This window comes from Engystomops pustulosus, chromosome 4, assembly GCF_040894005.1.
Source record: "Engystomops pustulosus chromosome 4, aEngPut4.maternal, whole genome shotgun sequence".
Taxonomy (NCBI): Eukaryota; Metazoa; Chordata; class Amphibia; order Anura; family Leptodactylidae; genus Engystomops; species Engystomops pustulosus.
In genome coordinates this window covers 99,829,148-99,854,238 of record NC_092414.1, presented here as the reverse complement: position 1 = coordinate 99,854,238, position 25,091 = coordinate 99,829,148, and the positions used below count along the sequence as shown (strand labels likewise).

At 40.2% G+C, this 25,091-nt stretch overlaps 1 protein-coding gene across 2 annotated transcripts in view; it reads left to right on the top strand.

Moving 5' to 3' along the window:
- Positions 1-25,091, top strand: part of PNPLA8 (patatin like domain 8, phospholipase A2) — a 43,941-nt gene that overhangs the window by 10,226 nt on the left and 8,624 nt on the right. For both annotated transcript variants that reach the window (XM_072146873.1, XM_072146874.1), the window contains exons 4-8: positions 528-679; positions 901-995; positions 5,240-5,411; positions 10,936-10,993; positions 16,287-16,481. In XM_072146873.1, the coding sequence (XP_072002974.1) occupies positions 528-679; positions 901-995; positions 5,240-5,411; positions 10,936-10,993; positions 16,287-16,481 (672 nt within the window). The remainder of the gene's footprint in view (positions 1-527; positions 680-900; positions 996-5,239; positions 5,412-10,935; positions 10,994-16,286; positions 16,482-25,091) is intronic.

Here is a 25,091-nt window from a genome sequence, read left to right as displayed (position 1 = left end):
ACCCGGGGACTGCCTGTATTAGCCATTGGGCGGGCGGGCCGAGGTGGGCCTACTGTAAACACCTGTGTAACTCAGGGTTATATATTGCTGGTCAGTGGAAGTAGAACCAACAACAGTGGTTGTCTTCTCATATGCAGTAGAAGAAGGGTTAATTGGCCTTGATCCGATTCTAAACAAAGTCCAGGAAATGAACAAATGAAGGCAACACACTGCTAGTGATAACACGATAGAGTTACATATTAACTTTCTTTGGATTTGTAATTGTGTTAGAAACCTGCATGTTGCTTTAGGAAATTGGCAGTGGTGCCAAGTGGTTCAGAAAACCTTCCCTAGTTTTTAATGAATACTGTATTCCAAGGTCTAATGCCAGGGAAAGGCGTAGTTCCATACGTGGTGGGAAGTAATCCTGTTTATGTTTTGTAAATGCTGTTTACATAGCAGTAAAAAATGAATTGACAAAAAAACCTGATTGGAAATAATAGCTTTTATAGAAAAATATTCCTTGTTTTTTTTCTATTAAATTGTAGGAAAAAGCCATTCCTTACTTGCTGAAACTCCGGCAAGCACATGATGAAACGCTCCGAGCCGCTGTTCGAGAGGCTTTGGCCTTGATTGGGTACAATGACCCTGTTAAGGGCAGGGGAATTCGGGTACTCACCATTGATGGGGGAGGCACCAGGTAAAAATGATATTGTGTTATTATCCTGCTTCTTACACATACAACTGTATCAGACACAGGAAAGCCTTCTCTTTGGCCAGCCCAGCATTGCAGTATAGTGTGGGGTCAGAGGACGCCACCCTATCTTGTATAATAAATGATGTACACTTTTCATACCTACATTAAGATAATAGATGAGACTCTCTGATTGATTGATTGTTTGTCTCTCGTCTCTGCTGCAGAGGAATTGTAGCACTACAGACATTACGAAAACTAGAAGAAATGACCGGGAAACCAGTGCATCAGCTTTTCGATTACATCTGTGGGGTCAGCACAGGTAACAGAAAATCATGACACTAAGCTAATATTTTCCTAATTTTAGTAGCAAATGTCTTACTGTTTATTACAGCTGTGCTAGGTAAAGATTGTGTCTAAACAACATCTTCATGTTACTTCTACATGCAAATAACGTGTTTGTACTGGTGGAAGCTTTCAAGTGACACATGGGTGGTGGTCTTGGCTTACATCTGTACTCCCCTCCAACCAGTGTAATCATTACAGGCAGACACTGGTGTTCAGGGATATAGTGATGAGTGCAGGTTAGTGCTCGGCCCCTGACTCATAAAAGTTGTCACAGGTCGTCATCGAAAGTCTTGAAATTGGCTGCTATCTGTCATGTGACCCAAAAAGGCCAAAAGACAGAAGGCCAAAGTTTATAAATGTAAGTACAATATAGGTGATGCTATAAGGGTGTTGTGCTTTGCTTTTTGTGACCTATCCCTTTAAGTGCTTACTGTCACATTCATAAAGGCATCACAATGTAGTGAACAAAACACTGACACACACACACAGTGATAATAAACACTATATTTATTGTATGAGAATTGAGCTGGGGATACCAATGCCTGGAAGTGATGAAGGTGAAATCCTTTTATAGGCTTGTTATGCTCTAGCATCTCATCATTCTCTCATGAAACTATAATGAGATAATCTGTGCTCTTATTTCAGAGAAGCTCATCCTCAGACAGTGAGAGCCTAAATGTCTGGGGATTATTGTATTCTAGATTGGTTATTACCATAGTCATAACATCAAATGTTTTTGGTAACGGGTCAAACCCAAGTGCATTCGGGGCCTTGACCCCATTATTATATCAGTGATGTTATAACTTAGTAGTTGGTTTGTGCAGCACATGGACAAGTCAGGTGCAAGCTTTATAAGGATAGCCAGTAGAGATTAGGGTACTGGTTGAAATTTGGGTTCAACCTGATAAAAGAAAAAAGAAAACTGTCAGGGTAGTGAACCAGGACCCCAGCTAGTACTGTTGCTAGAAATGTTGGCTAAATGACATGTGCAGTAAATACCCTCAATGCTTGGTCAAGGCTCTTGAATTCGCGTGGCATGGAGGTGATCAGCTGATGGCACTGCAAAGGTGTTATGGAAGCCTAGACCAATGAAGTGCAATCATATTGTGGTTGTTAAACCAGGTATTTGTAGTTTTGGCAGTGTGGAAAGGTACCAAGTCCTGCTGGAAAATGAAAATCCCATTTCCAAAAAGCTTGAACTAAGCAAGAAGTGCTCTAGAATTTCCTGGTAGGCGGCTGCGCTGACTTTGGTGTTGATAAAACACAGTAGACCTACACCAGCAGAGGACATGGATCCCCAAACCGTCGCCAATTGTATAAACTTCACACTAGACCTCAGCTTGGAATAGGTGTCTAAATCCTTCCTTCAGACTCTGGCACCTTAATTTCCAAATGTATTAATAATTATCTGAAAGCAACACTTTGGACCACTGAGCAGCAGTCCAGTTCTTTTAGCTGATATTCTGATGTATTGAGAAGCACCTATAAGTTATTTTCCAAATGGTGTTGGCGTGAACATGTACCTGCACTCTACTCCTAAATAAATCGAGTGTTTTTAATTACCTAGTCATATAATTAGTTAATAGAGTGCAATTGTACGTCTGTATGTAATTTATCCTCGGTATAATTACACCTGTATTGTGAAGGCCTCAGATGTTTCAAACAGGACATTAGTGAATAAACAGCAGCCACAGAACAAACCATACAGTTGTGGGATGAAGCTGCGCCAAAGTCTATTGCAGGGTTAGATTTTTTTAATATAATAGCGTAAGATCTGAACATCTTGCATAGGAGTGAATCCATCTTCTGTAAAAGGAAGGAGTATGTTATAACTACTACCACACCAAGACATGGCCGTCCTCCTGAACTGACAGACAAGGACAAACAGTAGAAGATGGTGAGAGAATTGGCCCAAATGACAACCATTATTCATGTACTCTACAACTTTAGTCGTTACGAAAGAGTTGGATGATGAAACCATTACTAAAAGAAAGTCTTAAGAATTCCTGTTTTCAGTTTGTTTGGAAGACAGCACATCTATGGAAGAGCCCAAAATTGTTGCTTGGCCTAACGCTATGTGGAGGAAAACCACCACTGCACATCATCCTAAACACAGTTTATATTTAAATACCTGGTCACTGGAGTTAAACGTTCACAGACCGTATCGCAACGTGCAGCGATTCACTAAGATCATAAGCCCGAAATAATGAATGTGTCTGTTCCCCGCTCAGGTCCAACAGACCTGAGAGGGGTGTTTAACCTCCTTTTAGTGGAGCATTGTTCACCATCTATTTACTAGTGCATCTTGGGGCGAGGGCTCGCGACACAATTTAAAAGTTAAATACCGCACTCAGTCCGAATTAGTCGGTGTCCAACGACACACCCCCTAATTTGTGTCACGTGGAAGCCAGCGCAGCTGCGCCATAACAGGGTCTCATGCGCCACAATCCCAGCGCGCACTTATTAAATACCTGTGCAAGCCGTTATAGCCCCGAAAAAGATGTCAAGTCAAGTGTGCAGCGCGACTATTGGTAAATGAGCCCCAGTATCTCCACTGTGACACATAGTGGGGGCAGCATCATGCTTCAGATGGGACTGGGAAGATGGATGGCATTAAATACAGGACAGTATTGGAGGAAAACCTATAAGAGGCTGCAAAAGACTTGAGTCAGGGGTTTAGGTTCACAATTCAGAAGGACAACAACCCTAAACATAAAGCCAAATCTACACTGAAATGATTTAAACCCAAGTATATGCATGTGTCACAATGTCCCAGTCCAGACCTGAGTCCCATTGAGCATCTATGTACTGACTTGGTAACAACAAACGTTCTAGTAGTAGTAGTAGTATACTTTGGGAGGTTGAATAGATATAAATGGTAGCAGTTTTCTCCCTTGTAAAAATTAGCAACGACATGTATCGTTTTCTTTATTTCACAAGTTCTCCATACTCTGTTTTGCTTTATCACATAAATTATCAATAAAATACAAAGTATGTTAGAAGCCCTGTGATATATGTGCTATAATTGTATTGCCCATAAAATACCATTTCTGGATTGTCTTGTAATTCTGCGTTTCATATGAATAAATTGACAGGGGGTTGTGTCACTGCCTGTATAAGACTACAGCGCTCTGCCAGGTTCTCTGGTGATTCGTTTATTTCTATGCTAGGGATAACAGTGTGAGAGAACTATATAGACTTGAAATATAATAAAATATCACTGTGAATAGTCTTATACGGACATGTCAGGAGAGGCGACAGGTCCTGTATGTTATGTTTGTCCTCTGCTGTGAAGGCTCTTTTGCAGCCATTATAGCATCAAATGGTATGTATTTTATTGCCAAACTTAATCTTCTACAGTTACCCATGAGAAATGAACCAAACCATTTGTCTGTTATGAAAGGAAATTGGCTGTTTGAATAGATCCATAGACTTGTAGCCGTGATACGGACAGAACACAAGTGTCTTTTATGTATGTGAATAGGCCCGTAAAGTGGTAAATTGGTATAGAAAGTACAGACAATGTATGATTCAACACTGAATTGCATTGTGATACGTTCTGTAAATATCTGCTAGTAATTTATTAATGGAGAACATTTTGGCAGCTGCCACTCATGATGTTGTTCTTGCAGATGCACACTAGGTGGCAGTATAAAATTACACGAATCCTCTAAGAGTCATGGTCGGTGCTTTGGATATGTAGAATAGTTGACAGAAAATATTACTAAATGTTTCTACCCTAATGCATCTCTTCCATAACAACCAAAGTTGTAGAGTACATGAATAATAGTTGTCATTTGGGCAGATTCTCCCACCTCAGCATCTTTATTGTTTGTCCTTGTCTGTCAGTTCAGGAGGACGGCCATTAGTTGTGACATACTCCTTCCTTTTACAGAAGATAGATTCACTCCTCTATGAGATGTTCAGATTTTGGACTATTATTTTAAAAAAAAATGTTTCTACCCTGAGAAATATAGGGAATTCACGAAAGAAAATTAAACCATGATTTTTGGAAGACATCTAGAGAATAGAGACACATAAATGTATATGGAAATATTTTTATCAGATACGACGCATACAATTTCTTATAATCCCAATGAGATAACAAAAGCATAGTGTGTGTTTCCATGGCATATCCACTACTGTGGCTTTATCATTCCAGTACAGGTGAAATGTATTTTCATGTTAAATACACTGTATTATTTTCTTCCTTGCTAGGGGCTATACTCGCATTTATGCTGGGGTTATTTCACATCCCACTTGAAGAATGTGAAGAACTGTATCGTAAATTAGGAAGTGACGTCTTCAAGCAGAATGTTATTGTGGGCACTGTGAAAATGGGCTGGAGCCATGCCTACTATAGTAGTGAAATGTGGGAGAAAATGCTTAGGTGAGTATACCATATCACTGCTGGCATTATTAAAGATGTCTGGACAGATCTACTGCATAACCACTTGTGTTTGGATGATCTGCCTTTATCATTGTAAAAGTAAAATGATATAACTCATTTCAACTGCAACTCTAAGTGTCTGAGCAGTGGTGGAAACTGCTATATTCAAAGCATATGAAATTATCGGACAAGTCGGGGGAAAAAGATTCATGGCGATTATCATTGTCCCAATGGCTGTGCATAAAGCCGCTTAAGTGGAGAATGGAAGACTTCTTTTCTTGTAAATGTGGTGGGTCCATCCGCTTAGACACTTATCTCTATCTTTTGCAGGTGTTTAATGTATTTTGTGGATAGGTGACACATGTTGTTCTTTTACAACATGTGTCTTAAATAATGCAGTCACTTCTTGTCCAAGTGTGTTACACTGAGGCCTAGATAGTGATAGAGGTCAGTAATGTAGGGCAGATAATAATGAGGAATAAGACCCTGTAATCTACCACCAGGGAGGAACATAAACAGCGGTTGATCATGCATGATTCATGAGAATACTGGGAAGAAAAGAAAGCGCTAGAATCAACCTGCAGCAAAGATGCTCAGATGCATTTTTGTTAAAATAAAATTGAATATTTAAGTCGTGATAAAATGGACTAATTAATATATAATAAATTGGTTTAGTTTGCAGTATGTGCTGAACATTTTATTTTCTTTATAAGAAACTGGGAAATTTATGACATTTCCCATAAATGTTTGTTCTATTCCTGATCTAAGGATATAGGCCAAGGGTGAACAACCTTGGTTGGTCTGAGGGTTGCATTGTCCTACTGCTCAATTTTAATGGGCAACAGCAGTAGTCAGTACCCTTGATGCACCAACAATTTAGTTTTGACACAAGATGGCACTATAGTTATTATAGCAATGTATAGCAATGAAATCCAACCCAGCAGCCAAATACTACATTTAGGGCAGATCATAATAGAGCAGACCCCAAAGCAGATAATAGTACCGGAGACCCCAAAGAAGACAATTATAATATTGGAGGCCCCATAGAATGAAACTACGAATACTCTAGACCAGTGGTGGCGAACCTATGGCACGCGTGCCAGAGAGGGCACGCGCACCGATGCCTGAACCACTGCCGGAGGCTCACTAGAACTGACCCTGCTCTGCCGATCTTCATGCTGTGAAGGTGTCAGGTCTCTGTGGAGTTTCCTGTGTGCCAGCGCTGCTGTCTGCTCACAGCTAACACATGCCTCAGCAGGCAGCAGCACGGAGCCGGCCACAGAGGTCAGAGGTCACATGTGGGCGGAGTCACTGACGCTGGACCCTCACACAGCGTCTCCTGCATCAGTCCCTGCTCTCCTCCCGCCTGTCATAAGGAAGAACTGAAGATAAGCTACAGATGCAGCACAGGAGTCCAGGCTGTGAGATGGCTGCTGGGTGATAGCTGCTGGGTGAGCTCTCAGTTCTGCTCATTCCACTTGCATTCCTGTGTCACCCAACCCCACAAACAGCCCTGATGCTTATTCACTCACTGTACATAGGACTGCAGGATCCCAATCCCTATCAGACAGCCCTGTGTATAGCACTGCACTATTGTACTTACACAGAACTGTCTACTTTACATGGAGGGAAAAGCAGCAGTCCTATGTAAGTTACATACATAGGACTGCTGCCTCACCCTCTCTCAGGCAGCCCTGTTAAAGGTATAAAAGCATTTTACCCTGTACTGTTTGTGTCATATTGAGGGAAATACAGCAGTCCTAAGTAAACTATGGGACAATAGGCTGCAGCAGTCCTGTGTAAAATACAGCACTGCATGGTACAAAAGCCATTTTGAGTAACAGACTGCTGCATCTTATTGCTCCATAAGTTACATAGGACTTCTGTAGCTAGACAGTTTTCATTCATTACATAGGACTGCTGCCTCTTCCTTCATGTAAAACAGTGATGTATAAGGTAGCAGTCCTATGCAAGAAAAGAAAGTTGGCAGACTGCATGAGTCCTGAGTAATATATGTAGTCTGGTATCCCAGCAGTTCTGTGGAAAACGTAACACTGGACTGTTAAACCCAGTAGCTCACTATGTATGTAGTGATCTATTTTTTTATTAATTACTAACCTAGGACTGCTGCAGATTTTCTAGTTATCTATTTTGGCATTATTGGGCAGTTTGCATTTTAAAATGCAATCTAATTTAGAAGCACTAGAGAGGAGTTACTACTGATCAGGAACTGGCCCTGAGTGTGAATTGCCTTATTGGCACTTTGCGATAAGTAGGTACATTTTGCGTTTCAGTTTGGGCACTCGGTCTCTAAAAGATTCGCCATCACTGCTCTAGACCCTCAGAGCAAACAAAAGGAATTCTCTCCTTTCCTGTTTCCTCTTCTCCTCCATGTGTCGGTCTGCTTTGTGTCCCGCACTGGTTGTATGCGGCGGCATCAGGACCCAAAACAGAGTTGCTCCAGGGGTAGGAGACAACCCAAAAACAGTACAGCTGATGAGTATTTACCATTCCTGGGTCCTTTCCTGCACTTGAGGCCCCTCTGCTTCTGACACGTCAGAACACAGACAGACACAGTGGCAGGAGAGGACCCAGGAGCAGTAACGACTGCACTCACCGCTACACAGCCTCCGGCACCAATGAACTGTTATGGAAATGCTCATTGGACTCTGTCAACATGCAGAAACAAAAACATTAAGCCAATTTTGGACAAAAGTATCTTTCTTTTATTAAACACTTAATTATACAAAACAATAGTAATAAATGATTTTCACAGATGGGTAGATGAGGATATCACATTAAAAACATAAAATTCATGGGGCGGGGGTATATAGTATACATAGTTATTGAAGGTAGGTCACGTGTTCAAGACAGTTTTTATGTGCAAAAAAACAGCATTAAAGTGCTATAGTGCAAATCTCATGACATTCTTACTGCCTTCAATGCATATAGTATTATAGTTGTATAAGTTTTAGTAACGTGACAACATACCCATAATGATGATGTTACACCCGTCCACAATGAACAAAAGATACCCCGACGCGCGTTTCGGCGCTAGCCTTCGTCTGGGGCTTGAAAAGGCTGCATGTGACCCACTGGATACGAGTTGTGTGGACTTTTCCATGCTCAGTAGTGAAGCTCCTCTGCTGCAAATCGGAGGAAATAGGCACTGAGAAGCAAAGCCTGCTCTCATTCTAGAGTGACTAGGGAAACCGGTATGTGGTGTCTGGATCGGTTACCATTATGATGCAGTTGGAGTCAGAGTTGGGAAATTTGAGGAGTTGGAGTCGGAAGTTTGGCTTACCAACTCCACAGCCATCCTAATATTATTCATAAGTTCCAGGCTATAAGTGGAAAAGGGCTCCTTAGATTTAAATACCTCTCATATATTTAAAAACGTTTAAATATGGGAGATGGTATTAAGCCATCCTGATAAACCTCAAGTCCCCTCTGCACAGGGATTTTTCAAGGAAGTCCCTTCTGTCTTTATTGGAGCATACTCTACTTTTATGTTGAATCAGCTTTATTAACCAAGAAAACAAAGCACAAAGAAAAGCAATAACAGTAACGTACACAGGGGATGACACCTATATCCCCAAGGCAATTTGAACGTTAAACACCAAATTAAATAAAATGGCAGAGCACGAAGGACCACCAACCGAGTAATCTATGTCCAGGGTAATCAGCAAGATAAAGGAGTCCATATTAGACCCATCACATAATCACATTGTCTTGTGGAGTATTAGTTACTAATCTGATACCAAGTTGGGACCTCCCTACCCTGCTCGCAAGGAGGTCATTGAAAGAGACCGAAATTGCCCTTTGGTATACTCTGGGGAGGAACGGGACATGAATCTGCAACTATTTTTCTCCCAATCAATAGGGATCTCTCCTTAAAGGGAACCTACCATTTAGAATGGTAGGGGTAAGCTGTAAGTACCGAGCACCAGCTCAGGGTGAGCTGGTGCCGGTACTTACTTTTGTTAGTGTTATAAACCGCGGTATCGCGGTTTTAACACTTTTTAAACTTCAGAGCAGAAGGGGCTTCGGCGCTGCGCGCGACCTTGCGCGCGCAACATCTCTGCTATTTCCTATGGAGGCGCGCGCACGATCGTGCTCATGCAGCGCCGAAGCGTCTTCTGCTCTAAAGTTTAAAAAGTGTTAAAACCGCGATACCGCGGTTTATAACACTAACGGAAGTAAGTACCGGCACCAGCTCACCAGCTGGTGCTCGGTACTTACTGCTTACCCCTGCCATTCTAAATGGTAGGTTTCCTTTAAACAATGTCCTTCGAACAATGAAAGGGCACATCCCTGGTTTGGAACAAAGCAAACCATTACATAAAGCAACCAACATACTTGACGTAGACCACAAAGGGGCACGTAGAAGGAGAAGGTAAAGAATAGGTAAAGGTAGGTAGGCACAATTCATGTAGTGACTCAAGAGTTAGGGAAGGGGAATGAGGGGAGGCAGGGCAGAAACAGATTGGTGAGTCTATCCTCCAAAGAGTGTTTATGCTCTAGTTTTATGAAGGCCTGGATTCACATCTATGGGTCACTGAAACAAAAACTGACTGCTCTTGTGCACTATCCATGTACATTCTGTATTCTGCTGATCAATTGTTGTAGAAATGTAACACGTGAAAAAGAGATACAAAACTGCCATGAAAAACTGATACTGAACAAAATCATAAAATCATCAGTTTTTGACTGCTAAAACTGACAATTCAACACTCGTGGGGAAGGGCACTTACTGCCAGTGATAAGATTTCTGATGCAAGTTTGAGCAATATTATAACTTCCCTGTTTCCACTACAGCACTATAGCATTTGAAGGGGTGTTCCCTTTACAGCAAATTAATGTTATTGTTTTTATAATACAAACGTTATACAAGTTTCCTATATACTTTCTGTATAAATTCCTTGTGGTTTTCTAGATCTCTGCTTGTTGTATAGAAAGTTTATATGTTTACTTCCACTGGATAGAAATCTGACCACGGTCACACAGGTGCACAGCTCGTTATATCACACGGCTCTGATTACTCTCTGTGATGCTAAGGAGCCTTGCACCTGTGTGACCATGGTCAGATTTCTGTCCACTGGATGTACATTTAGAAGCTTTCTATAGCAGGACAGCAAGCAGAGATCTAGAAAACCGTTGGAATTGATACAGAAAGTATTTTGGAAAATTGTTTAACCAATAACATTATTTTGCTGAAATGGGAATACCCCTTTAAAACTAGCAAAAGATACATGTAACAGACCATTGCCTGGGTGGAAAACAGAGCTGTCACGCATACAGAAGACCCATATTTATACAATATAGTTCCTTCAGCATGAGCATTCTCCCATTCTCTAATGTTCTGTGTCTATACATACAGCAAAGCTGACAGATGAGCTGTATAGGACAGGGAATACCCTTCTAGGGACAGCTCTAGAAACCTATGTTCCTATAATCATTGCTCTTAGTATCAGAGTCTTTTTTTATGGCTAATATTCCTAAATATTTTTTCTCTTTTTAAAAGGGAAAGAATGGGTTCAGATCTTATGATCGAGACCGCAAGAAATCCCCTATGTCCTAAAGTAAGTGTGACAAAATTCTATTATTCATGTTGTTTTATTGTGCCTAGCTAATACCATGCTGCTTTTTTTTAGCAAATCACACTTGTGTTTATGTTTATTTTATGTATACAACTAACATCCGAAATATATGGATACACTATTTTACCATTGGTATGGCTTGCTCAAATTTAGTGTAACTAAACCTTTGAAGCAATTTTCTTCAGAAATGAATAGAGCAGATGATGATAGTACACCTTGTTATATACTTCATTAACTACTATACACAACGACTACATACATTGTATAGCAGTAAGGGCTGTATGTATGGAGAGTGCTCAAGGCTCGAGTCCCCTCCATATGTGACGGGGTCGGTTGTGTTACTAAGCTGCTGGTAACTCCCGCAGTTGGTGCTGGCACCAATTTATTTATGTGTGGATATGCAGTCTAGAGCTTCCTCTCTCCAAATGTTGCTACTGTCTTTAAATAGGTCATTAGACATGTTATCAGGTTCCTTTAATTATAGCTGTCAGTGAAGCACAGGACAGAAAGTTGATTCACACAAACTGCTTAAATAAGGAAGAAAGGCAGGGGAAAAGAACGCCACAGAGACATATTATTAAAGAATTAGTAAACTTTGTAATATACTTTTATCAACTGCACTATTCATTTATACAACTGGTTATGTTTAAAAATTTCTTGTAAATATCCAAAACAAAAAGGAAAAAAAAATCAGCCCTTCCAGTGATATGAATGTGCCATAGAGTAATTGTTTTTATGATTTTTGCTCTTGCATTATATGATCTCATCTAGTTCTGGGAAAATGCATGTAGTGCATTAACATGTATGAGAAGCTTGTAGTGCATTAGCATGTATATTTAATCTCTTTAATGTACACCTTTCTGCCTTTATAAAAAACCCATTGTTTTTATAATGGCCTCTCATATGTTTTCTTCATAGGTGATAGTATAGATGAGGGGTGCACAACCTTTTTCGGTCCGTGGACCGCATTGTCATACCGCAACCCTTCAGGGGGCAGCCCTATTAACCCGTTATTGCTATGTCACGCGTTGGCTGTAGGTGTTTGGAGAGGGCTCACTGGCTCAACGGTAACACCTGTGATCAGTGTTAGTGTTAACCCTTTGATCGGCGCCGGCAAAGCTGCCAGGGGCTTGTGGGCGCCGCTATGTTTGCTTAGATCGCCGCTCCCCGTGACGTCATCCGGAAGCGGTGATCTGTTACTATGACAGCCTCTAGTCACACAAAGATTTGCGCGCTGTAATAATCACATAAAAACCCTAAAAATTCTAATTCCTTCCCCCTTTTCCCTAGAGTATAAAATAAAGAAATATAAATGAACATTAAAAATCATAAACATGTTCGGTATGGCCGAGTCCCAAAATCTATCAAAATATGATGTTTTTTCAAAATATATAAAATTCAATATATAGTAATAAAAAAAACGTACAGTCCTCAAAATGGTAGCATTGTAAACATCATCAAAAGTCGCAAATACTTAAACCACTCACAGCTTTGTACATCAAAGTATGAAAAAGTTATTGGCGCCAGAAGATGGCAAAATGAAGAATTTTTTATTTTTTTTGTACAGAAGGATTTCATTTTTGTAAATTTATGAAAACATTATAAAACCCATCTAAATTTGTTATCCCTGTTATTGTACTGACCCAAAGAGTAAAGTATGTCATTTGGGGCCATAAAATACAAGCTCACAACAAAATGGTGCAAATGTATTTTTTCACCAATTTCACAGCATTTTGAATTTTTTTTCCCGCTTCCCAATACATACATGGAATATTAAATGCCATCACTAGTAAGTGCAATTTGCTAAGCAGAAAAGAAAACCCCCACACAACTCTCTGTAAGACAAAAATAAAAAGGTTATGGATTTATGAAGGTGGGGAGTGAACAATAAAAAGGCAAAAACGAAAAACGGGCCTGGTCGTTAACAGGTTAACCAAAACCCTAGATGCTCCAAAAACCTCCCCACTCTACAGTGCAAATTCCCCCCAGAAACCATTAGTGCATAATACTGTATTTATACAATAAGTAACAATAAGACCCCAGAGCAGGCTACAATACAGCGCACAAGCAAGACCATAATAATGATGGCTATTGTCTGAACCTGTGCGGCAGGTAATTGTCAAAAAGCAGCCAGTTATTCTTTCTTATTATCTGCTGCACAGGGCCGATTCTAGCCTTTTCTGCCTGAGGTGGAAAGAATATAACTACTATAATACTGTAATACTGCCCCCTATGTACAAGAATACAACTACAGGTAGTCCCCTACTACCCGACTTACAGACGGACCCCTCTGCTCACCGTGACTTCTGGTGATGCTCTCTGAATGCTTTACTATAGTCCCAGGCTGCAATAATCAGCTGTAAGGTGTCTGTAATGAAGCTTTATTGATAATCCTTGGTCCCATTACAGCAAAAAATGTTTGAAACTCCGATTGTCACTGGGGCAAAAAATCTACAATTATAAAATATACAGTTTCGACTTGCATACAAATTCAACTTAAGAACAAACCGATAGACCCTATCTTGTATGTAACCTGGGGACTGCCTGTACTAGAATAAAAAAGTGTGTGCTCATCCATTTGTTTATGCAGCTAAAGTCCACGTCGTGCTACGATGGTGAAAGCCCGATCCGGTCCCGGGAACACCAAGTAAAAGTCCATCGGGCAAAAATATCAAAAGTTTATTAAGAACAACATTAAAAATTTTATGGAGGGGGAAAAAAAGAAAGCTAATGCGTTTTTTGGATCTAAACACTTGGGTCCTTATTCATACATTCGTACCTTAGGTATAAATAAGGACCCACGTGTTTTGTTTCGAAACACACTAGCTTTCTTCTTTTTTACTCTTACATGGAATTTTTTGTGCTGTTCTAAATAAACTTTTTTTTTTTTTTTACCTATTTTGCCTGATGCTGATGGAATTGCGACAAAAACGCAATAAAATTGTAGCCCTGCTGCTGCACTGGGAGCTACAAGCAGCAGGTCGGAGGACCCAAGGCTCTGCAGGCCTCATGCGGCTAATGCCGTCTAATACTGGGCTATCCACCTCCATGTTCATGTATTACTATGATAAGTAGAGCAGTCATTCTATTTCTTGCATCATGTCGCCATGATTGGAGCATCATAGAAAATTGAATATTTCTGCTTCTTTTATATATTTTATTACACAGTGGCCTTTTGTGAGAGACAGTTGTTTTCCAGCATTGAAAAGCATCACTTACCCTTAAGTGGATCAATTATTCATTTAGTATAATACAACTGTGGGATGGGGAGTTTATTCACTGCTATGTTCTGCTTTATCAAGTGCTGATGTAATGATGTTAAGCTGCGGGAAAACACAAAGGCCACTTCATAAAATGTTGCATTGCAAATAGTAACTCAATTGACGGGGGCACCAGACGTACTGTGATTCTGAATGTCATCCACTCGTGTGCGTATGTTTCACTGGAAAAGTTCTTGATAAGTCTTACTTCTGTGTTCTCCAACATCCTATTTTGACTTTGGATTCCCCACCGGAAGTGCTGGATCATCATCTGCATTCCACTCTCTAAAGCTTTGTACAACAGCCTGAATGGCTGCAGTATGGCTGCCGATGCTCCGGTTCTCATGGTGCTTATTTTATGGGACTACATTAAAAGTGAAATGACCTTGTACCGTATTGATATGCAGATTAACTAAGCAGTATAACAGAAAGTCATGCAAGTTTCAATTTTTTCATGTAAATGGTAAAGTAATGGTTCAGGAAAAAATCCCCAAAAAACAAAATACAACTTACAGTAGATGTCAATATAAATAAAATATAATATAATAATGTCAATATAAATATAAAACACATAAATGCTGGCTCTGTTGAGCCAGGTCTGAATGCTAATCATTAAAAACACACACACATATTAGAAAATCAGCGCTCCTTCAATTGCAAGAGACACACACTTAAAATCAGAATAAAGAAAGCAGAACAGAAGGGGAATAGTGGGAAAGTAGGGAGGAGGTATGGAGAAAAAGGGGGGGGGAGATCATGGCTCGTCTGTCTCCTCTGGGGCTTCTCATACCAGGTGATTGGATGTTGACAAAGATTTAAAGGAGAACCAATGGAACCAGGTTTTCTGAATGTGAGCAACTCTCCTAGGATCCAGGATCAGCAGACTCTCCATTCGGCACACCTCATCAACCCTTCCCAACCACTGGAATACCGTGGGGGGAGCGCTAGATTGCCAGCCAGCTGGAATACAAGCTTTGGCTGCATGCAGCAGGTCCCGGACCAGGGACTGTATGTAGCTAGGGAAACATTATGATGCAGGAGGACCCAAGCAGGATCCTTTTGCAAAGTTTTACCTGTCAACTCACAAACCACCTCCAAAACATTTATGGTCATTTATGGATTTATGTTCCAGCAGGAGGATCTTTTCACACCGTACCGCAGTAAGACTGTCTCGCCTTTCCAGCGCCCCCGCAGTTCTTCTTTGCGATCCGTCCTTCAGCGGCGCACAGCTTACCGATGGATCGCACAAAAGACCTGCAGGGGCGCCGGAAAGGTGAGTTTCGATTTATTTATTTTTTTAGTCTGTTTTTTTTTTTTTAACTCGAGTATAAGCCGAGTTTGTGTTTTTTCAGCACATTTTTTTGTGCTGAAAAACCCAACTTATACAGTATTTTTCGGACCTTCAATGTATGCCTGCTAAAATGTCCAGGTTCATATATGAGGCACACTGGACTATAAGGCGCACCTGATTATAAGGATGAATTACCAGCAGGTGGCAGACCTGTGCGCACAGTTCAAGGCAGCTGTTGTCTGCAAGTAAGGTTCGTATATAAGGCGCACTGGACTATAAGGCGCACCTTTGATTTCTGAGAAAATCAAAGGATTTTTTGTGTTCCTTATAGTCCGAAAAATACGGTACTCGAATATATCTGGTATATTTCTTTAGAAAATGACTGTTTCCCAAGACGGTTTTGTGTACTTGGTTTTTACCATATATCTCATATTTTTCTCCTGTCTAAAAAATAAATTAAAAGCGTGGCCTTTTTTATTTGCTTAGCCCATCTTTTTAGTACATGATTCTACATGAAACATTTCACGGACAGTTCTTGGATGTTGCCGTCTAGAATAAATTCATTTTTACTTTTCAGCTTCGGGGGAGTTTGTATCGGGCAATCTTTTGCCATTTAGTTAATTTGCTTCTCAATTTGTGACATTTTTCTAATTAGGCCTGGAGAGAATGGTTGTTGTAGTTACAATACCAGTGCAATGATACCATGTTTATCTTGTTTCTGTAGGTTGCTGCTGTGAGTACCATAGTTAACAGAGGCATCCCCTTAAAGGCATTTGTGTTCAGAAACTACAACCATTTTCCCGGTGTTAAGTCCCCTTATATGGGAGGATGCCAGTATAATCTGTGGCAAGCGATTCGAGCATCATCTGCGGCCCCCGGATACTTCCAGGAGTATGTACTTGGCAATGATTTACACCAGGTAAGTGGCCTCTCCTAAGTGTCTATCAGCCTGGTTCTCCTATTTTATGGCTTTGCAATAGCAGTTGTTTTTCACCTGATAACATTATACAGACGTCAGGTTTTAGTGGAACGTCTTTAGTGAGCAGAGTTTTCTGAATGTGCCTGGAGCTGCTCGATAATCATGTCAAATGCATCCTCCACTTCACATCATTATTTCTCCACAGACTGGGATTGACCTAATCCCATAAAACAAAAAAGAAACCTGAAGTCAAATGATTCGGCTGCAGCCTGACAGCCCTGACACTAATAAAAAGCATTAGTGAAGAACAGAATATTGTGCCTTCTGGCATCACTTGCTTTCCTAAATAAAAGAGCCATGTTCTCCTTGACAGAGCAAAGCCTGTTCCTCTCCAGTGCACCACTGTCTATGGAAACATTTCCATTTATCTTCCACTTCTTCCTTTACCGTGTGCAGAATATCTTCCTGCATTTTACGTGTAAATTATGCAACAGAAGTCTTACTATATGTCTAGATGTCTGCTTCTTGTCTTCATAAGTTACTCATATTCTAATGTCCTTATAACTCCTTTTTGGCCACAATTTTCCCTGCACTTTATGATCACTGTGCTAAGCTGTCAGAAGGCGAGAGGATTCTTCTGGGTTGGGGGATCACACAGTCTTTTTTTTCTGGCCTCATTACACAGTATGTATTGCATTATGTACAAAGCTAAGAACAATAAGTGCTTATTTTCATCCTTGACAGAAAGGTCTCCCTAGGGCTTCTTCTGGAGCTGAAGTGATGTGTGGGAGAAGCTGCTTGGGCCTGAGCATCGCTGTAATTAGTCAGTTCTTGGATGTAGAGATCACCACTGCTCTCCTATATGGTGTATGTCAGACATGCTTTGGAGAATGCTGGTGGCAGATACACATACTATTATGTGGAAGCAGGGATGCCTAGCTAAATGTTGGATACTTCTGCTGTAGAGCAAAATTATTTTGCTAAACCTATCTTTAAGTACAGGCCTATTTAATAACAGTTTGGTACAAGAACAGGTTAAATTGCACTTGATCTCAGCAACATCTGTATTAAAGGGAACCTGTCACCAGATTTTCACCAATAAACCTAATGACAGGTTCCCATGCACTATGCTAACTCTTTCCCACACTGTTTTTAGCTAACAATTTCATACGTCTTATTTCCTGCAAAATTAACTTTGTACACCTACCTGGTACCCTTCCAGAAGGAGTAGTGAGTCCCAAGGTCGTGTGTTATTTATGGGAGGCAGTGTGTCTCTCAGCTCATGCACGTCCCTCGAAGCAGAGGATGTTGGCAGCCGAACGGAGGGGGGATGAAGGACAAAAGGACTCAATGCTCCGTTTGGCAGGGTACCAGGTAGGCTTACTAAGTTCATTTTTTGGGGGATAGAAACTATGCATTTTGTAGCCAAAAAAAAACAGTGTGGACAAGAGTTAGTATAGTGTTGTGGAACCTTCTATTTGGGTTTATTGGTGAAAATCTGGTCACCAGTTCCTTTTTTACTACGCTATATCAAAACCAACCAATCATAATGTAGTGTTTAATTTTTTTCATAGCCATTTTAAAAGGGCCCAAACACCCTTGAATACAAAAGTGCTGCAAGTCATGCTATTAGACCTACACACTCTCAACCCTTAATATTATATGATTTTTCATGTTGGCTTTGACGTCCTTGTCAGTGCCACCCCTATGTTTAATAGAGTCTGGTCCATAACTATCGAGAGTTCCAATTCCCAACATAACTGTGGATGAAGGGGCTTGTGGCCAGACACTTCCTGTAGCCTGACCATTGTGAAATGCTGGGCAGCCCTTTTGTGTCATGCAGACAAGGAGAACAGTATACCAAACAATAGGGGGGCACAAATGAGAGAGGATCATCAGGGCTGATATGCAACCAACAATATATTGGTAAGTAGCTTAAAATAGTTTTTAGTACAGCAGTAAAAATAATGATTATGTGGCCAACCCCTTAACCTATCTGTTAGTTAACTGATCATCCCAATACAACCAAATACTGTCCCCCTCTTCATAGAAATGTATGTGATTTATTTTACTTAATTTCCTCTCCACCAAATGTTTAACTAACTAATATCTATATTCCTAAGATAGTTTTGGTAGCCAGTAGTAGTTTGGTAGTTATGGTTATCAATCAGAATATTATTTTGAGCTATATTTGTCTTGTTGTGATGGAACTGGAAGAAATACCTTTCTGTAAATTATGGATCCTTGCAATGTGGAATCTAACAGTGTTGGGAGCATTGCATTGGATAATGTTGTGTGCCTTTAATGGACAAAGCAATACAGATATAAAATTGTCCTCTCACAGCCACTGGCATGTTTACAATGCCAATGGAAGAATGATCTGTGTCAAACAAAATGTTGCATTCCATCAGCATTAGCCTCATATGAGCAGTGAATCATAGTTATGGGAACATCACTAAGGAATGGCTGAATTGTTGAGATTCTTTATAAATGGAGGTGGAGTAGGCTGGAATGGGGTTAAGCTCAAAAAAAAAGTTATCGATTCCATTTGCAACATTCTGACCAGCATTGGTTGGAATAATGAATATATCTTTAATAAAAGAGAAGTCTTTGGACATAGTAGACTTCACGCAATGTGACGTGAAGACTATTACGTCCTGCTTTTGGCATCGGCTGCATGTGGCGCATACCAGGGAAGGGGGTCAGACCCTCCTCCGGCGAGTGCCCCGAGGCTGCGCAATGTCGCTGGGAGCCAGCCCTGCCTTCTGCGCTGCATGCTCCGTGTGTTACATAATTAGTTAGGTGAACAATCAGTGCATCACTTGTTTAAGCCAACCTGTAAAAAAAATAAATACTGATTAAAACACTTAATAACGTTTTTTTAATAAAATAATGAATTAAAGTAAAAGTCCCCCCTAAACACGCAATTTCTAATACACATCTAATAAAGTACAAAAAAACACCACAAAATCACTCAAAAAGAACCCCCACAAAAGAATATTTGGTATTGTCTGTAACAATCTCGGGAATAAATCAGAAACATTATTGGACCTGTTCAACGAACACTGAGAAAGAAAACCCTCATAAAACTTCATAAAACGCCTTCACAAAAATGTTCCAAAAAGTGATAAAAAAGTTGTTTGCCAAAATGGTCACTGAAAAGGACAGCTCAACACGTAAACAAGAAGCACTAAATCAGCTCTGTCAACAAAAAATATTAATGTTATGTCTCCAAAATGATGGTGATACGAAAATCAATTAGATTTACTCTATTTTCGTTTTTCTTTAGTAAAATTGTAAAAAATATAAATACATATAAAATTATAGAACATTATGCAAGTGGTATCACCGTAGTGATCTATAGAATAAAGATAATATAGTATTTTTGGTGTACGGCCCAAAAAAACTAAAGGAAAGGAAACCAGAATTCACGATTTTCTTTGCCTCCATATATTCAAGAGTTAATAAAATGTCTTCAATAAGCTATTGACCCACTGAAATGAAGTATTTGTAAAGTGCATCTAATCTCGCAGAAAATAAGCCCTTATATGTAATATTTGCCCAAAATATAAGATTGTATAGCCGTTATAAAGGGACAATACATAATCTTCTCTGAATGGCGCAGCTTTCCTTCGATGCCCTGGCGTGTGCTCATACAGCAGGTTACCACCACATATGGGGTATTGTTATACTTTGTGGAGTGTTTTGGTATTTTATCCACTGTGAATGTGTAATTTTTTTGAAAAACACATTGGGGCACATTTACTTACCCGGTCCACGGAGTTCACCTAAAATGCATTGTATGACGATTGTGCGCCCAATATCCTGCATGTGACGCTTTCCCGCTCAGGCCCGACAGAGTTCACCTTCTTCTTCCTGGTGGAAGTAAATGCATTGTCTTGCGACACAATTTGAAAGTTAAATCCTGCACTCAGTCCGAATTGTCCGACGGCACGCCCCTTGCACGCCAATCCCTGTGCAGACGCCTGTAAAATACCTGTCAAAGCCGTGCAAATCCCAAAAACCGTGCACAGTCAAACAAAAGTACGATCAGTAACTAGTAAATAAGCCCCATTCATTTAGCCAAAAAATGTAAATTGCAAAATTGTGTTTTAACCCCTATAAAACAATTAAAGGGATAACAAACTCCATAAAAGTTGTTTTACATAAGTTGAGGGGTGTATTTCTATAATGGGGTAATTTATAGGGTTTTACTTTTATTTAGGCCTCTCAAAGTGACTTCAAACCTGAGCAGGTCCCTCAATAGCAGAATTTAGCGTTTTTATGAGCCTCATAACATCTTACAAAAAGGAGAGGATGCATAAAAAACCATGTCCACATAAAGAAAACATTTGGCAAATGTTAGTTATCAAGTCTTTTTGCTGTTATGACTATGTAGAAAGTAGAACATTTTGAATTTCGAAAATCGAGAACTTTTCCAAATTTTTACCAAATATAATTTTTTTCATAAATAAGCGCAAAAACATACCGCCAAAATGTTTCAACTAACATGAAGTACAAAGTATCACAAAAAAGAAAAAGGTCAAAATCACTTGCATATGTTTCCAAAGTTATAACCATTTTCCAAAGTTATAATCTGACACAGGGCAGATTTGAAAATATGGGCCGTTTTCAGGAAGGTGAAAAGTGGTTTTGGCAGCAAAGAGTTTAAAAACAATTTCATGAGCATTGGGTGGAATTTTCACAATGTTCCAGGTGTCTACAATAAAAAAAGGGTCTTGTCCTATAATATAATTATTTTCTATTATAAGTAAAGTTGTTTTTACATGTGCCAATGTATAAAAAATTGTCTTTCCTAAAAAGACTTAAATTAGTCCAGACTTATAAGAACCTAAGAACTGGGTGCAAGTATGTATGAATACACATGACATTGATAAGTTGATGCCTGGTGGCATTATTTTTTCTGCAAAAACTAAAACAATAAGCGATAAAAATAAATGTATCAAAGCTGATCATATTTAAACTAGCGAAGACTGATGGGGATTGATGCACTTTGACCTCAGTTTGTGTTCCTTTACAAATCAATAAGGTCAATAGATTTTTCCATCAGGATAGTGTGAACACATGTTTCTACATTCCTCTGATGTTCTACTTATTAGGGACACATCACCTTGTAAGAAACCTTTTCACTAGAGTCATGGAGCACATGCCGATGTTTCATATTATCCAGGATGACACTTGACACTGAACTGAACTTATGTCGCTCTCTTCCACAGTTTGGATAATTTTGTAAATCTATATATTAATGGAGGATATCTTTATAAGAAAATATGTGAGACATAGCACTGGGCATTATTAGTCCACCTTCGTTTAGGGATGTGAAGGTGACCTTTCACCAGTTCATCCTCATAGCGTAGAATCTACTTTGTATCTTGCGTAACAAGTGCTATCTTAGGATAAGCTTCCCACATAGGGGAAATTTGTGTCTATTCAGGGACTGATTTATTTTCAGTAACGCACAGTATCTTTCATTCTCCTAATAACAAAGGGATTGAAGTGTGAATTACTAGCATTGGAAAGTATGTCTAACCAAGCAGTAATGTGACATGGTTACTATAGAGTCACAAGACCTCGTGCCCAAATATTACAGCTTCCTTGGCCAAATCATGCATTTCCAAAATGTGAGAAATAACTCGGAGTAACGCAAGTGGTAGACAAATGTCCACTGCTCTTATGAGAAATGAAGAAATGTTATCTTTATCTATATACTTACAACACGTCCTGCATGTACAGTATAATTCCCTATGGATGAAGATTGTATGCTTTTGACATCAGATGAGACATGTATGGGATCTTATAGGGCAGTGATGGCGAACCTTTTGGAGACAGAGTGCCCAAACTACAACAAAAATCCACTTATTTACTGTGAAGTGCCAACATGGCATTTTAAGCACCAACTTATTGTTACCTGTTCTTTTAATATTTCAATCATATCGGCCGCCTGAGGCAACCAATACAATTGGAAAAGGCAAATTCAGACTCTGACATTGTAGCTTCTCTCCAGGGTCTCTCAGTAGAGGAAGATTGGTGGGTCCAGCAGGAGGACCTCCAAAGATATTGCAGTTCTGTCAACACGGTCGCAATTTTCATACAATTCCAAACAGCTTTAAAATAGCGTTGAGAGCAGAATCTCTTGCCTGGAACTGCAGGAAGATTTCATGGATTTGGTCCTATTTGGTGAACTCTGTCCTGGGGTGATGGTCTGAGTGCCAACAGAAATGTTTTATAGGGGGTACATGGTGAGTAACAATACTTTGGAGATTCTGGAATTTATTCCATGTTCATTGTTAATAAGGAGCCTGAATGAGACAACCATTGAGATCAGACAGGACTGCGATGACTCTATAGCAGTGATGGCGAACCTTTAAGAGACCGAGTGCCCAAACTGCAAACCAAAGCCAACGTTTCTATCACGAGGTGCCAACACAGAAATTTAGCCCAATGGGATCACAATACCACCTAACAATAAGACAAATAATACTGCCATATGATGCTGCCACCTTTACAAGCACATAAATAGTACTGCTATACTATGCTATACAAATATAGTGATGAATATCATATTACTGCCATTCAGTGAGGTATATTACCACCATATACTGATTATCATTACCCCCATACAGTGACAGTAGTCCTGAGTAGATGCAGGGACTAGGGGAGTGTGATAAGTTAGATTGCTCATGGACCAAATATTGCCATCTTTACCCCCTTTTTGTTTTTGCGTTTCCATTTTTTACTCCCCACCGTGAGCTCTGCGTAAAAAATTGCACTTCATGGTGATGGTATTTAATATCCAATTCCCTGTACTGGGAAGTGGTAAAAAATTCCAAATGCAGTAAAATTGGTTAAAAAAATGCCTTTGTGACATATTCTTGTGGGCTTGGATTTTACAGCTTCCACTGTGCACCCCAAACCACATGTCTTCTTTATTCTGTTGGTAAGTACGATCACAGGCATAATATATTTATATAGGTATTAATAATGTTTGTACATTTACAAAAATTAAAACCTCATGTACTAAAAAAAAAAAAAAGTCATTTTGCCACCTTATGGTGCGAATTTTTTGGGCGCTTTTTCATACTTTGGCGTATGGAGCTGTGTGTCGTGTAATTTTTTGTGATATGAGATGCGCTTTCAGTGCTACTATTTTGAGGACTGTACACCCATTTGACCACTTTTCATAACATTTTATTACATGTTGCAAAATGTCAAAAAAGTGGAATTTTGGGAGGTGGTTTGTAGGGCAAAGTGGTTGTTGTGGGGTGGATGCACAGGTGGATTTGGGATCACCCATATGAGAGCTGTCCATGGCCACGTAAACACTTGCCTCTGTCCACAGCGCTCATCACCTGCACGATGCAGCCAGTGATGCAGCATAGCACCCGGTTACATTGTACATAGGGTGCTTACTGTGGGGTTGTCCTGGCTTCACTGGCCGCCTTGTGCAGGTGATGAGCACTTCAGATACAGGCAATGTGGCCACAGACAGCTGTCATACAGGGGGATTTAGGACACTAAACCACAAGTATGTATAGTTGGTTTAGTGTCACCTGCCCCAGCAGCTCCTGACCTCGTATCACTGCTCTGCTCTGCTGCTGCCAGCTCTATTCTGTGAGCTGCCTCACTCCTTTCTCTTCCCACTTTTTCCCATGGCTGAAGAGGAGGAGGGGCGGGCACTGACACTGGCTGTCAGGCTGCCGGAGCTCCAACTTTGATGAGACCGAGGAGATGGTACGCGGGCCTGCAGAGAGGGCTCTGCGTGCCCTCTCTGGCACACGTGCCATAGGTTCGCCACCGCTGCTCTATAGACTAAAGCTGGGACTACAATATCTGTCCCTGTAGTCCAGGCAACAGAGCAGATTTCAGGATTTGTCAGACAAGGCAATGGCTTTCCCTTTCAGCCACACTAGTTAGCAGGCTTACTGTGGAAGGGGTGTATACAGGCCCTCTGAGCAAGCGGCGATAAGCAAAACATGTGGGTAAGCTGACTTAGAAATATAGCTGCTATGAGACCCTGTTGCACTTTTGAACTATGTTTTTTGTAATATTCATGCATTGCCACTTTATAGGAATATATGGCAAATTGGTACACATTAAGTTGACCTTGCACTAGCACTTTCTTGCGACTGTATAGCAATTTGCATATACTAAGATGCCTTATGAAAATATGTGATTATGAATTGTTTTGTGATGTGGTAATAAATTAGATGGACCTTTGGGAACAATCTATTTTGTCTTTTAATGAGTCTTTTAGATTATCTTTTAAAAAATCAACTATATTTTTAATCATGCTGTGATGCAATACGTATGGACCGGTTTACACTCATATTCCTTTGGTAATCTGTTGAAGCCCCCATTACTAGATGAACCACCCATAGGACCACCGTTTTTTCCCAGGCCAGGCTGGGGAAAAAAATAAAGCATTCCTACCCTGTTCCGACTCCTGATTTCAGCACCACTTCAGGTTTTCAGCATTCCACTCAGCCGATGAGTGGCCTCCCTTGACCACTAGATGTCTCTTCCTTTGAACGTGGTTGGCCATTTCCTTTGTTATCCCTCTATCCAAGAACCTGACAAATATTCTAAAAT